Source organism: Budorcas taxicolor, chromosome 11, assembly GCF_023091745.1.
Source record: "Budorcas taxicolor isolate Tak-1 chromosome 11, Takin1.1, whole genome shotgun sequence".
Classification (NCBI taxonomy): domain Eukaryota; kingdom Metazoa; phylum Chordata; class Mammalia; order Artiodactyla; family Bovidae; genus Budorcas; species Budorcas taxicolor.
This window is the reverse complement of record NC_068920.1, coordinates 27,803,783-27,818,081: the sequence shown is the minus strand read 5'-3', so window position 1 is coordinate 27,818,081 and position 14,299 is coordinate 27,803,783. Positions and strand designations below refer to the sequence as shown.

General features: G+C 46.8%; 1 protein-coding gene across 1 annotated transcript in view; it reads left to right on the top strand.

The window, feature by feature from the left end:
• RIPOR2 (RHO family interacting cell polarization regulator 2) overlaps nt 1-14,299 on the top strand; it is a 214,327-nt gene that overhangs the window by 182,856 nt on the left and 17,172 nt on the right. Inside the window, exons 9-14 of the mRNA XM_052649090.1 lie at nt 4,221-4,264; nt 5,546-5,671; nt 5,985-6,133; nt 7,949-8,078; nt 8,809-8,955; nt 12,114-12,797. Coding sequence (XP_052505050.1) covers nt 4,221-4,264; nt 5,546-5,671; nt 5,985-6,133; nt 7,949-8,078; nt 8,809-8,955; nt 12,114-12,797 — 1,280 coding nt within the window. The remainder of the gene's footprint in view (nt 1-4,220; nt 4,265-5,545; nt 5,672-5,984; nt 6,134-7,948; nt 8,079-8,808; nt 8,956-12,113; nt 12,798-14,299) is intronic.

Genomic DNA, 14,299 nt, shown 5'->3' with positions numbered 1-14,299 from the left:
AAGTTTGATGCCTGGAGAGCTTCTCTGTATGAGTATACCTGCCAGTCCACACGATCTTGACCCTCAGATGCCCACGTGGCTTTGTTCTTCTCTCCAGCAAATGCCATTGCCAATCAGTCTGTTATTCAGTATGAAGTCTCAACACTTAACTCACTGCTGAGGTGTGGCATCTGTGTTTTTCTGGATTTTCGGTCCATCCTCTCCATTTTGAGTCCTCACCTGAGCCAGTGGTTCTAAAACCACTCGGGCCCTGCCCCCCTCTCAGCATGTCAGGGCGGGGCCCTGGAATGTGTGTATTTTTCATCCTCAGGATGATTCTATCAGCAGCCTGCTTCTGGAAAACTACTGTCCTGGGTCAGTGTTTCGCAGAGAACACTTCTCTCTCCTTCCAGCTCTCGAGGCATCAGCCACACAGGCTAGCACAATCTAGGGTCTCACAGCTGAGAGAAATTCCCGTCACACCCATCGTCTCACTGTTAACACAGGCAGTATCATATATCCCCTGACATTGTTATCAAATGCACCAGTTTGAGGTGGGATGGTAATTTCCCCATTTCTGCCATGGGGAACGGGGTTAAGTGACTTGTCCCCAAAGTCGCACAGTACTTTATTTTTTTGCTGCAGTGGGATCTTATTTCCCCAGCCAGGGATCAAACTCATGCTCCCTGGAACAGAAGCACCAAGTCTTAACCGCTGGACCATCAGGGAAGCCCCTGAAGTAGGAAGTTCTAACACAGTTGAGCAGATATGATAAAAGATTGCTCAAAGAATGTTCTCTTCTCTATGGGATGGTCACCCTCCACCCAGCACACAGGCATCCCGGGAGAGGTGTGGGAGAAAGGGGATCCCACCCACCAGATCTGGACCTCAGGCCTGGTGGTCAGTGAGGACGCTGTGGGGACCCTGCCATCCACTGGGGGACTGGCTGCCCAGCTGAAGAACAAATCCGCATTATGACGAGTTATCGTGATGGACGGACTGAACTTTCTGCTGGCTCCTGCTCTTCCATCACTACCCTTGACTTTGTTCTCTCCACCTACCCAGTGGGCTTCCCTGGCTTCTCTCTGGGTTTGGGGATCAGTCAAACCTGCAAGCTCACTTCCGCTTTCCTAATCTAACATGAAAACTTGAACTATTTCTATGAAGCCTTTCAAGGGCAGTATCCCCATGAAAATCGTCCTTTCTCTTGATAAAAGGAAGCCAGTCACTTGCGCTGCCAAGAAATCTTGCATCTTTGCAGTTAGCTACTTTATCTGTTATTAATTCTGCTAAGAAAAAATTACCACTCCCAACATACATAGTGACATAAACTGAGGATCTTTCATAACATTCTCAGACCTGGTAACTCAACTTCTTCCTGCCACACCCTTCCCCACTTCCTTTTGCACCCCACCCCAACACACAACAACAAAGTCATTCTGTGGGGCTTTTGGTGGGGGTGGGGTAGGTGATGGTGTTAAAAGCAATTGATCAAGTGCTCGGTGAGCTCCTGCTGTTGGCCAGCTGCATCCTGGTAAATGGTCCCTGGCCTTGACTTCCACACAGTCTACTGGAGAAAATGGATGCATGAGCCAGTCCAGTCTAATTCAGTGGAATAAACAACCTGCCTAACCAATAATGTGGCCAATTGCTTAGAAGCCTTGGTGGGGGGCGGGGGTGAGAAGGGGGGCAGAAGCAGGAAAGAGAAAGGCTTCCCGAGTGTAACTTTTGTGTTAGAATGAGAGGACCTTGGGCTTCCCAGGTGGCACTAGTGGTAAAGAACCTGCCTTCCAATGCAGGAGGCATAAGAGACTCAGGTTTGATTCCTCAGTCAGGAAGATTTCCCTGGAGGAGGGTATGGCAACCCGCTTCAGTATTCTTGCCTGGAGAATCCTATAGACAGGGGAGCCTGGCGGGTGACGGTCCATAGGGTCACACAGAGTTGGATACGGCTGAGCAACTCCACTCCAGTACTCTTGCCTGGAAAATCCCATGGATGGAGGAGCCTGGTGCGCTGCAGTCCATGGGGTTGCTAAGAGTCGAACAGGACTGAGCGACTTCACTTTCATGCATTGGAGAAAGAAATAGCAACCCACTCCAGTGTTCTTGCTGGAGAATTCCAGGAAAGGGGGAGCCTGGTGGGCTGCCCTCTGTGGGGTTGCGCAGAGTCGGACACGACTGAAGCGACTTGGCGGCAGAGCAACTGAGCAAGCAGGAGAGGACCTTGGGAGGAGAGTTGTGGGGCTCCTTGGTGCCAGATTTTAAAGAGGCTCCAGTGCCAGCCTAAAGAGGGAGAGTGCAGAGCCATCCACCAATGTGTACAAGAAAAGATCTGGTCCGTTACCGAAATCAACTTCTCCCAGTTATTACCTGCTTCGAATTAAGTTCCAGGCAGTGTGTATGTCCAAAAGTCTGTCCTTGCCCTTGCAGCTTTCAGGGCAGGTCCAGTCCAGGAGAGGGGACATCTACAAGGGAGCCAGTAAATCTGCCTTATTTATGTCTCAGCATAAATCCGTCAGGCCTGTAACGGGAGCTCCCAGCTATTCTGCTATTTGGCTGTTTTCTTTGAAGTAGAAAGTGTGACTTCCTTAGCTTCAGAATGGCTCCCCCCAGTGCTAAATTTTGTTAAAATTGTCATGAATTTCCAACCAGCCTTTTCTCTGTGTACGTGCTGCCAGCCAACATGTGTGATCCTCTTTATCTTTGGAAAAGAAGATCCTTATAGATCCTTGTAGAACTAGAAAAAAAAGGGACGCGTTCTTCTGGCAGAATGGCCCTTGAGCAAAGGAAGAGCAGGGTGGGCGACTGCTCACTGTAGTATCTGGGGCTTCTGAAAGAGGTTGTGTGTGGGAGAGCTGTTTCATCAGTTAGTAGCGTTTCTAGTAAAGCATCCGCAAGAGGCAGGAAGACACACCATGGAGATAAAAGGCCCCTCAGCCCCCCACCTCCCATGTCCTTCCCTGGTGCTGACCCCTGTGGTGGGTTTTGGAGTGATCATCTTGAAAGCTCTGTAGACAGTGCTGCATTCATCCCTAAACCACTGAGGAACATGAAGCTTTCCCCAACTGAAAGTCCAAACAGGCATCAGACCAGAGTCTGAAAGAAACCTGGCCAGGTTGAAAGGATACTCACTAGGCAGTAATGTAGCTGTTTCAGTTATGCCGTCAGAACCGTAATGGCTTACATAAGCAGATAGGACTTGAAGAAGCATAGCATAGCCCCAGGCCTGTTTTTACCTACCTACTGCCACATGCCACGATATGGTGATAATCACAGTATCAGTGTGATGTAACTACAAGCAATTCAAAAAAATTTTGCTTTAATAACATGAGCTGAGAAGCTCGAAAACATCTGTACCAAGTAGCTTTCTCCCATTTGGATAAGTTCTTCCAATACAAAATTTCTAGTGATTTTTGACAGGGGGGAAAAAAAACCTTCAAAGGATTTTCACCTTACTCTCCTTTATCCAGCAAGGATATCAGATCATTTTTTAGGTTTTGTTTTGTTTTCTTTTTTAACCAGGCCTCCACTGTAATTGCAGAGGTAGGTAAACAGGCAGAAGATGAATTCTGAATAGTCTGTAGAGGTTTTTAGAGAGTGCTTAGGATTTTATTGGAATTGGCATATCCAGCCAATTTGGATTTATAAAAACAAGTTGATTGTGCTTTGCTTCAGAAGTACTAAAAATAAAAGACTAATCGTCCAGAAAACTATTAGTGAAAACTGGCTTCTTTAATTCTGCTCTTATTTCAGTAAATCTTTTTAAGAGTCTTGTTAACCTTCTGCTTGTTAGTAGAAACTGGTCCTCAATGGAGTGATTCTATGGATGGAGAGGTGTGAGGAACTGATAAGTTGCTGCCATCTACTGACAGAGAGTGGTAACAGCAGGTGCTTTTTGAGGCCTCCATGGACCTTCTCTGTCTCAACCCTGGCATCACCCATGAAACTGGTGGAAAGCAGATTCATCTGTCTCACAGTCTCACGACTTAACGGGGTTCTTCATAGAAGAAACAGCCTTATCTGCCTGGCGAGCACCTCTCCCATCATCCCAGCAAGGAATGTCCTCTCTCGCTGAGATAGATGGAATTCCCAACAATAGCTGTGCCCACAGAGGGTCCCCAGAAGATATTACATGAGGTTTCACAAAGGCCTGACACTTTGAGTTTTATAAATGTGCCAGTGAGGGTTTGTAAAGAGGAGAAACTGACTTTGTGTCTCTGATCCCAACTGCTTGCTCACAGGTCTGGCTGGCTTTGCTCGCCTCTGCCCTGGAGATCAATATGAAGTAAGTATGGTATCAGTCTGGGTGTTGGACTTGAGAGACAAGAGTCAGTTGTCATTATTTTGCCTCTTCAATTGTCTTTTTATTTGTATTTTTTTCATTTTGAAAAAGAAATTTGGGCCCATAAGAAAGTGTCAATGTATGGCAAAACCAATACATTATTGTAAAGTAAAATAAAGTAAAAATAAAAATTAAAAAAATAAAAAGTTTAGAGATTAGGATAAGACCTCTCATATATGGGTCATCTAGACACTAATTTTTAACATTATGCCACATTTGCTTTATTATTGTTAATATTGTTGTTGTTATTTTTCTGAACCATTGTAGATTAATGCACAGATATCATGACCCTTCACGCATGAATTATTTTCCTGAATACAGGAAGACATTCCGTCATATAAACATTGTCCAGTTCTTGACATGAGCAGACTTAGCATTGATCCCTTAGCTCGTATCGTTAGACATGAGATCTACAGTCATGTTTTTCTGTGCCCCAATATTGTCCTCGATAGCAGCTTTTTCCTGACCCAAGATCCAATCCAAGATTATGACTTCTTGCAAGTATCAGGAGTGAAGAATTGTGAAATCTAGATCTTTCTTTATAAAAAGTATACTCCATAAAGTAAAAAAAGTTTTTTTATCTTTTTCCTTTTCAAAAGGGAACCTGCATAATTATTTCATCTAACCGTCACCTCCAGAACCTTCTCTAATCATTCATCTTGGTGGGAGGTTGGGGGACTGTATCTTCCTCTAACCAGTAAAGCTGTCTGACTGAGGGGAGTCTGCACACCCTCTCCCCAGAGTGTGTCAGGTTTCAAAATCCTTGTCCAGCTCCATCTCCCTTTCCCAAAAGGAGGATGTCTTACTTCTTGCTTCTGGCCGCTGAGTAGATTTTAGCTGTTGGCACCTTGTCTCTCTGAAGGGGCTGGGGAGTGTGCAGAATTAATCCAGTGGTGGTTCTACTGAAGCAGAACTAAGGAGAGAAAGAGCTGGTTGACCTGAGTGAGCTGAAGGGCTTGATAAAATAACCTTTTTTTAAAGGAAGCCCTCCGCACTGGGTCCTAGAGGAGCGCAACTTACTCCCTTTTGAAAGTCTTTCCCCACTGGTCCTCTGCTCCACCCACTCCCACCCCGAGAATTTGGAAGAAGCAACAGTCAGGATGTGGCGTGAGGATGCTGGAGAAGGGGAGGAGCGGTTGTTACCTGCCTTTTTGATCCTGGTGTTTGGAGGGGAGGCGGGTGAGGGCAATGGAACCTGAGGACCCTTTGGCGTCTTCTCTCTAGATTTTCATGAAGTATGGCCGACAGAGGTGGAAACTGAAAGGCAGGATAGAGGTAAACGGCAAACAGAGCTGGGATGGAGAAGAGATGGTGTTCCTGCCGCTGATAGTCGGGTTCATTTCCATCAAGGTACGGGATCGGCACTGCTGTGTGTTGTCTTTGCTGCTGCCACAGCAAAGACATCTGTCATGGAGACCTGTCCCTGAGACCTCTGCCTGCTGCCCCTCCACCCCCCAGACCACTGTCTGTGCTACAAGCACATCCCCAGACCCACCCTCGTGTCAGAGCGGGCAGTGTAAATGTGAGCGGGCTTGGGAAACACCCACCTCCAGCTTCAGATATGATTCTGCAGTGCCTCCCCTGGCCAAGAAAAACAAAGGAGAGGGGCTGCCTTCGTCCAGCGCTGTCCTGTAAGGCCTTTCTCCCTTCCCTCTCTCACCAGGTCACAGAACTCAAAGGGCTGGCGACTCACCTCCTGGTGGGCAGTGTGACCTGTGAGACCAAAGAGCTGTTTGCAGCCCGACCTCAGGTGGTGGCTGTGGACATCAATGACCTTGGCACCATCAAACTCAACCTGGAAATCACCTGGTAGTAAGTTGCCCTTTTTTATATCATCGCAGTGAAAATACATGTCACAGGCTCGTGCTATTCCCGGGGTGGCGCGTGGACCATCAGAATCACCAAGGAGCTTGGCATGAACGCTGACTCTCAGGCCCCACCCCAGGGCCCAGGAATCTCTTTACTAGGGTTGCTAGGTGTTCACACATGTTAATATCATATCACTACTCTCCTCTTTGACTTTCTGTTTTTAAACATTTTATCCTGCCTCCGTCCGTCCTCCTCAACCCTTGAACGTATATAAAGAAATGTATCTCTCAAGTCAACTGATGTGAAGGAAAGAAACGGTCCATATTTTGTCTGCAGAAAGATCCTGATGCTTGCTGTGGTGTCTTAATTGCTTAATCGTCTTTATCTCAGACATCATACAGTGCTTTGGAAAGCTTTGGATATCTTTAGTCTCTCCATACTCTAAATGCTGAAATAGAATATTTCCAAAGGGCAAGAGAAATCTTTTGTCAAAGTAAGGAACTTAAAAGTAGTTTTCTGCTAAGAGGGGTAGGGGGTGGCAAGGAGGCTCAAGAGGGAGGGGCCATATGTATACTTATGGCTGATACACGTTGTTGTATGGCTGAAACCAACACAACATTGTAAAGCAATTATCCTCCAAATAACAAGTGGTTTTCTGAAGTCGTCCCATAGGAAAGGTCTTGCTAAGTTATGAAACACTGGTTGCTCACAACAGTTGATCTTATGCCCATGTTACCAAGTAACGAGGGCCTGTCGAATATTAACGTCTGGGCCCCTTTACAACACAGAGGGTCAGGCATGGAAGCAGCAAAGACGTGTAACCTTGTCACTAAAACAGTGTCCACATGAGTTGCCTAGCCCGTCTCTCCTCATAATTTGTAACCACTGACATCTCAAATGCAAGCCCCTGCTGGATGAGCCCATGTCAGGATGACTAATGGCATCATTGTGAACACTTTTGTCCTCTCAGTCACGCAGCAGGCGCTGGGTGAACTGAAATGAACAGGAGTGTTTTCTTCAGAACCAAACAATAATCTATTTCTCTCCTGTATCATTAAAGCATCTGTCCTTGCAAAGCTCCAGGAATTTTTACAGACTTCTTCAACATCTTGTGTTACGCTAAGTCACTTCATTCATGTCCAACTCTTTGCGACTCTATGGACTGTAACATCCCAGGCTCCTCTATCCCTGGGATTCTCCAGGCAAGAATACTGGAGTGGGTTGATGTGCCCTCCTCCAGGGGATCTTCCTGACCTAGAGATCAAACCCACATCTCCTGTGGCTCCTGCATCACAGGCAGATTCTTTATGTTTATGTCTCTAATATGCATGAAGAAGCAGATTTAATTGGTATCCAGGTGTGCACATAAATTGTACTTAAAGCTGTGATGATAATCTGTGGTCCTTTGGGTGAGTCTAGACTTCTTTTTCTGCTCCACTTTTTTAAAATCATGGTTTGTTTGGTGACAGACCAATTCGGCCAAAACCAGCCCAGCTCTCCAGCTTCCCTGGTGGCTCAGTGGTAAAGAATCTGCCTGCCAACACAGGAGACGCGGGTTCTGTCCCTGGGTCAGGATAATTCCTGGAGAAGGGAATGGCAGCCTACTCCAGTATTCTTGCCTGGACAGAGGAGCCTCGCCGGCTATAGTCCAAGGGGTCACAGAGTCAGACATGACTTAGTGACTGAACAACAGACAGCAAGCCCAGTTCCCACTGGCTGAGTTTACGTTAGTATAATGAGGTGCTTTCTTGGCCTGCGGTCCGGTGATGATGGGTGATTTTAACAAGCATGCGTTCATGGGGTCCTGTTGTTTTGCAGTCCGTTTGACGTGGAGGACATGACCCCATCCTCGGGCGCTGGGAACAAGGTGGCCGCCCTCCAGAGAAGAATGTCCATGTATAGCCAGGGTACTCCGGAAACGCCCACCTTCAAAGATCACTCCTTCTTTGTAAGTTTTGTGTGCTTTCTGGAGGAGAGGTGATGAACCTGAGGCAGTGCTTGCATCCAGCCTCTGAAATGCTTAACGTACAGTGTTAGGGAGTCTCGATAATTCTTAATGCAGTCACCTCTCTGTATCCTCGGGGGTTCACCCTTTTGATAGCAAAATCCGAAGATGCTCCAGTCAGTCTTTTATATGAAATGGCAGTGTTTGCACATAACCTTCACATCCTCCCGTGTATGCTAGATCACCTCTAGATTATCTATGATACTTAATGTAATGGAAATGACGCATAAATAATTGTAAATACAGTGTAAATGCTATGTAAATAGTTGCCAGCAAATTGGCAAATTGAAGCTTTCCTTTTTGGAACTTTCGGGAATTTCTTTTCCATGGATGCATAACCCTCGGATACAGAGGGGAGGGCCGACTGTGATGTCATCTTCAAGTTCACCCTAACCCAGTGGTGACTAAGGGAAGCACATGCCTAGATGCCCGTGGCCACCGGTGCCCAAGGGGTCAACCCGCTCTATCCCTGCTCTGCTCCCCACCCCCATTTACCTGTTACTTTGATCAACGCATATCAACTTTTCCATCCGTTCTCTGAGATCAGCCTTTTAAAGAAGTAGGTGTAAATAAAGGCTCCTTGTTTTAATCAGCAACGCTTGCTTAAGAGCTGACAGACACATAGTAACCTGCTACTTTCCACTAACTCCCCATCTTGCTTTGACTTCTGAAGAGATGGTTGCATCCTTCACCAGACAAGCCAAGGCTGTCTGTCTTGAGTGCCTTGCAAGACTCTTTCTTTGCCAAGCTGCACCGCAGCCGCTCTTTCAGTGACCTGCCCTCCCTCAGGCTGAGACCCAAGGCCGTGCTAGAGTTTTATGTGAGTGTGGGTGGCCCGCTGGGGTGTGATGTGCTTGCCTTTGGGGGCTGGTGGCATGTATGCTTTGGCATGCCTCTTGCTTTATCTTCGCTCTCATGCTCACTGGCTAACGGTTACAGGTCTCCTGTCTGCAGGGTGGGAAATTTGGGCTTGCATGCACCTTTGTGAGAGAGGCCGTTTGTCCTTCCCTTCCCACGATCTCTGCTTTTGTGCTGTGACTTTTTTGCACTGTGGCAAAGATATCCATGGTAACAAGATTGTCATTTAAAAAAACACAGTCACACATGAAGTCAAAGAAGGTTCTCATTCACAAGTTAAGCTAATGTATCACTAATATCAATCTTTACAGTTGTAGCCTTCAAAAACTGGCATTTGAGGAAGTCAGAAAGATTTAAACCAATTTTCCTAGAGCTCTTTTTATTGAAAGAGGTTCTTAGCCTTAGTGTGTTTTATACTATCATAGTAAAAGAGACTCTAATTTTCAGTCAAAGATGTAATAAGTTACCTACATGATATGTGTTGCCCTTTATGTCACAGGAGAATAAACATACACTTATGTATGTACATACATGGCGTGTTCTGCCCTTCACAGACATATAAAGTAATCTTTGAATGTCCAGAGAGGAAAGGGTTAAAAGTCTTCTGGTTAATAATAATAATAATAATAATAACCTCTTATTCATTGAAAAAAAAAACCACCGGTAAAATGGATGGGGCTAAACTCCAATAAAATTTCCAAGGGAAGTGGGAAGACGATATGGGAAAGATAAAGCAGGCACCAGCTGCTGGAGTAACTACCAACGCCAAGTGTATATTCATGCTCATACAGTGCGAGTCAGAGGGCTGGGGAGGGAGTTGGCAGCGATTTTAGTCACATCGTTTAAACAAGAGCAAGATTAGAAAAAAAATGTGATGGTTTCCTAAAGCCTTTTGAACTATATGTTCATAAAGCCTTTTGAACTTGATGAACACAGACTCTTCAGAGCAGCCAGTTCCCTTCCAGCCCGGCTCTCCAGGCCCACCTCCCGTCTCTCCAGGCTTCATTCTCTGCCCAGCGCCCTGCCTCCCCATGCACCCTCCCTCTCAGGATCTCCTGCAGACTGTTTTTCCTTCTAGAACACACTTCCTCCCCCTCCTTCCTTTCTTCTCTGTCTTCCAGGGCTGAGTTCCAGGTTGTCTCTCTCCCAGGCTGCAGCCACCCCCTTGCTCCAGCGCCCGCATCACCTATCAGTTACAACATTCCAGCCCTCCTGTGCCTGTTTGTAGGCTCGGCCCCTTGGCACCTGGTACGGCCCCTTCGGCAGGCAGCTCAGTCTAACTCAACCTTTGCCGCTGAAGTCCAACAAATATGGGCTTGGGAATGTGAGGCTGCAGAGAAATGGCTGAAGAGGAGTTTGGAATTTAAATAATCGAGATCACCCAAGGTCCCCCCCTTCCTTACTTAGCCAAGGCTTCCACCTCCCTCAGAGCTGCTAGGAGTGTATATTCTGAAAGTGAGTTGAGGCTGGGCCAGACAGCTCAGAGGACGGGGATTCTGTGAGATGCCCAGGGGACCCCATGGAGGAAGTGCCGGGAGCAGGACTCAGCCTTCCTCCATCTCTCCCCAGAAGCTTCCTCTTTCATCGCTCCCTGGAGGCATAAAGCCTGTTTGGGGGATGATGAGAGGAGGGTACAGATAGAGGAGGAAGGAAACTGAAGTGAAGGAGCTGGCAGTAGTAAGGGGAGCAGTTGGCGCCCCCCACAACGGTCCCTGCAGCTCCCTCCACCCCCTCCCCATCCCGCCCCGCCACCCCCCCCCCCCCACCCCGACTCTGGGGAGCACTTTTCAGTAATCACTAATCCAGGAAAACATTCTGTTTTAGACACAAAGAAACTGAGCTTGCAGAGGTCACTTGAGGGTCCCAGTGACACATCCTGAGGTTCCAACCAGACGAGAGTGGAGAGTTTGGGTTGAAACTGCAGGTGTTGGGAGCAGGGACATTGCTGGAGGAGAACGGGGAGCCACTTTCTGTCTGCTCCCCACTTCACTTGCTGCAATATTTTTGTTTCCTGGATGTATTCCCAGCACTGTCACGATCAATTGTTGTTGTTGTTTTTAAATTTTTTTTATTGTTTGTCAATGCCACATGGCATGTGGGACCTTAGTTCCCTGACTGGGGATCAAACCTGTGCCTCTTGCTGTGGAAGCACAAAGTCCTAACCACTTCACCACCAGGAAAGTCCCTCATTGTTTTATATGAAATTAAACTAGGTACTTATATTTACTTAAACAATCAAATCTGGAATCCAAGAGAAAGTATTCATTTTGAAGGAGTCGATCTCAAATAACTAGAAAACTTTTCCCACTGAACAGTGTTTGGCACTTCAACACCATGCAGACCACAGTGTCAGGAAAGATGACTTAGAGATTGTTAATGCCTGCATAAATGAATTATCTTGGTTACCTGGGTATTTCTGACCTCTGTCTTCTGAGTTCTGCTTCACGGATCACAGAGCTGGGGCTGTCCAGCAGAGCACCCAAGGCTTCCAGACACCCTGGGAGCTCTGGGGTTTGCAGCCCTGGAACACAGTTATTTAGTTCATCAGTCTTTCTCTCCTCTTTTTATAGAAGCTCTGCAAATATATTTCTGGCCTTGAATTATTTGTGGCATGGTTACTGAATTAATAAAACATTTTCCAGGGCTTGGGATTTGAGGGTAGAGATTTTCAAAAATAATTCATGAGAAATGAAGCAGAACAAAGCATCACATCTTTTGAATGAAATAGCATGAATGCTGGAAAGCCCTTTAAGATTGATGCCAAAAAAAAAAAAAGAACCAGTGGTGTTCTTAACTATGGCTGCCAGATACTGTGAGATCCTGGGATTTAGGAAACAAGCACCCCCTGCCTCCAAATTTTTTGTTTCAAAAATTTCAAACCTGAGACCAGTACAATGAACTTTTACACAGGTTCAGCAATGGAAATAGAGTTTTTAAAGGCTTGTTTTGTTTTGCCATGCTTGCAGACACACACACACACACACACAATCAACAAATACAATGTTAATATCGTGAAAGGTCTGTTTCTTATTTTAATTGTCTTACATTTTGTCTGGAAATGAACAAGGCCAAACACATCCCTTGTTTCCAAAATCATAATGATTTGCCTCTTATCTACAGTCAAATCTACCTGATGACATCTTTGAAAACGGGAAGGCAGCCGAGGAGAAAATGCCACTGTCCCTCAGCTTCAGCGACCTGCCCAACGGGGACTGCACCCTCGCCCCCGGCCCAGCTGACTCTCTCCCTGGCGCGAGCACGGCAAATCCAGAAATCACCGTCACCTCCGCAGAGCTGCCCCCAGGCAGTCAGTCCTCCCAGAGCGAGGGCTTGGAGGACTCCAGCTCAGCCTCTTGCAGCAGCTCCTCGAGAGAAGGCTCAGAGCCCCGGTCTCACCCCGAGGGAGAGACCCAGGGGACGAGGAAGCCCAAGGGCTGCCGAGCGGCCACTGCTGCCGGGCCAGAGCGCCTGTTCCTGCAGAAGGGAGTTGCAGAGGCCCTTTTACAAGAGGCCCTTCTGCAAGAGGCCTCTGAACTCAAGCCCGTGGAGCTGGACACTTTTGAAGGAAACATCACGAAGCAGCTGGTCAAGAGGCTCACCTCGGCAGAGGTGCCGGCGGCCAAGGAGAGGCTGCTCTTGGAGGGCTCGGTCAGTGCAGAGTCGGAAGGCTGTAGGTCTTTCCTGGATGGAAGCCTAGAGGACGCCTTTAATGGGCTTTTCCTTGCGTTAGAACCACACAAAGAGCAGTATAAAGAGTTTCAGGATCTGAACCAAGAAGTCATGCACCTGGATGATATTCTAAAAGTAAGTACCTTTTCAGGGAAATTGGATTAGTCTCCGAGACAGTCTCTTAAGCCAACATTCTATGTAAAATAGACTATCTTTTTTTTTAATCCTTCCCTATCACAGGATCAGTAGATAATTAATATGTAAATGACATTGATTTTTTTAATACTAGTTGTTATTTAGTTGCTGAGTCCTGTCTGACTCTTTGTAACCCCAAGGACTGTAGCCTACCAGGCTCCTCTGTCCGTGGGATTCTCTAGGCAAGAATACTGGAGTGGGTTGCCATTTCCTTCTTCAGGGGATCTTCTCGACCCAGGGATCGAACCCAGGTCTCCTGCATTGCAGGTGGATTCTTTACCAACTAAACTTCCAGGGAAGCCCCTAAACCACCACCAAATGGCATTTATTTTCTAATACTAGTTGTTGTTTAGGTGCTAAGTCATATTTGACAGTTTTTGCAACCCCATGGACTGTAACTCTTAGGCTCCTCTGTCTGTGGGATTTCCCAGGCAAGAATACTAGAGTGGGTTGCCATTTAATACTAGTGGCACCACACTCCAATACTCTTGCCTGGCAAATCCCATGGACCGAGGAGCCTGGTGGGCTGCCGTCCATGGGGTCCCGAAGAGTCGGACATGACTGAGCGACTTCACTTTCACTTTTCACTTTCATGCATGGGAGAAGGAAATGGCAACCCACTCCAGTGTTCTTGCCTAGAGAATCCCAGGGGCGGTGGAGCCTGGTGGGCTACCGTCTATGGGCTCGCACAGAGTCCGACATGACTGAAGCAACTCAGCAGCAGCAGCAGCATATATTAATTTTTATTTTCCTGACAACGGATCAACTTTAGGAGAATGACTGGGAGTTAAATTAAGAGCTCTAGAGAATATCTAGACTCCCTCAGCCCCAGAGTTTATCATTCAGATCCCAAATGTGAAATGAATGGTGGCCTTTTGAGCATCATATCTCATTGAGATGTTACTGGAGAGGGTCCCTCTCGGAGTTTCCAGGAAGCAGGAAGGGCCTTCCCTGGTTGAAGACAGAGTTGGGCAGCCAGGATGTGAGGACCACGGGCATCTCTCCCTGCCCTGGGCACTACCTCCTAGAGGATTCCCTTCTCAGCAGTTGGCCCAAATCAGTGAATTAGAATCCCAGATTAATCACTCACAAATAATCTAGAAGCCAGAGGACCCTGACTCCACTAGAGCTATCTTCCTCTCTTGTTCCCAATTAGACCACTCAGGATAGACATGGGAAGAGAGGATTCAGAAAGGTGATTTCCTCCTAGTCAGGAGAGTCTCATAATGAGGTCATTATTGCTACCCCAGAATGTATCCGCCTCCACTTGGTAGATAAAATTTAATAAAGATTAAGTTTTTAAAAACATGGCACAAGAAGACAGAACTGGATCTTCTGTCCTGAAACCCACTGCCGCTTCTTATATTCTTTGCTTTGCCACTCTGATGTCTAGTGCCATAAAGAAGAGAACTTGGATCCTTTCTCTTGAAAGAGCAGTTCTT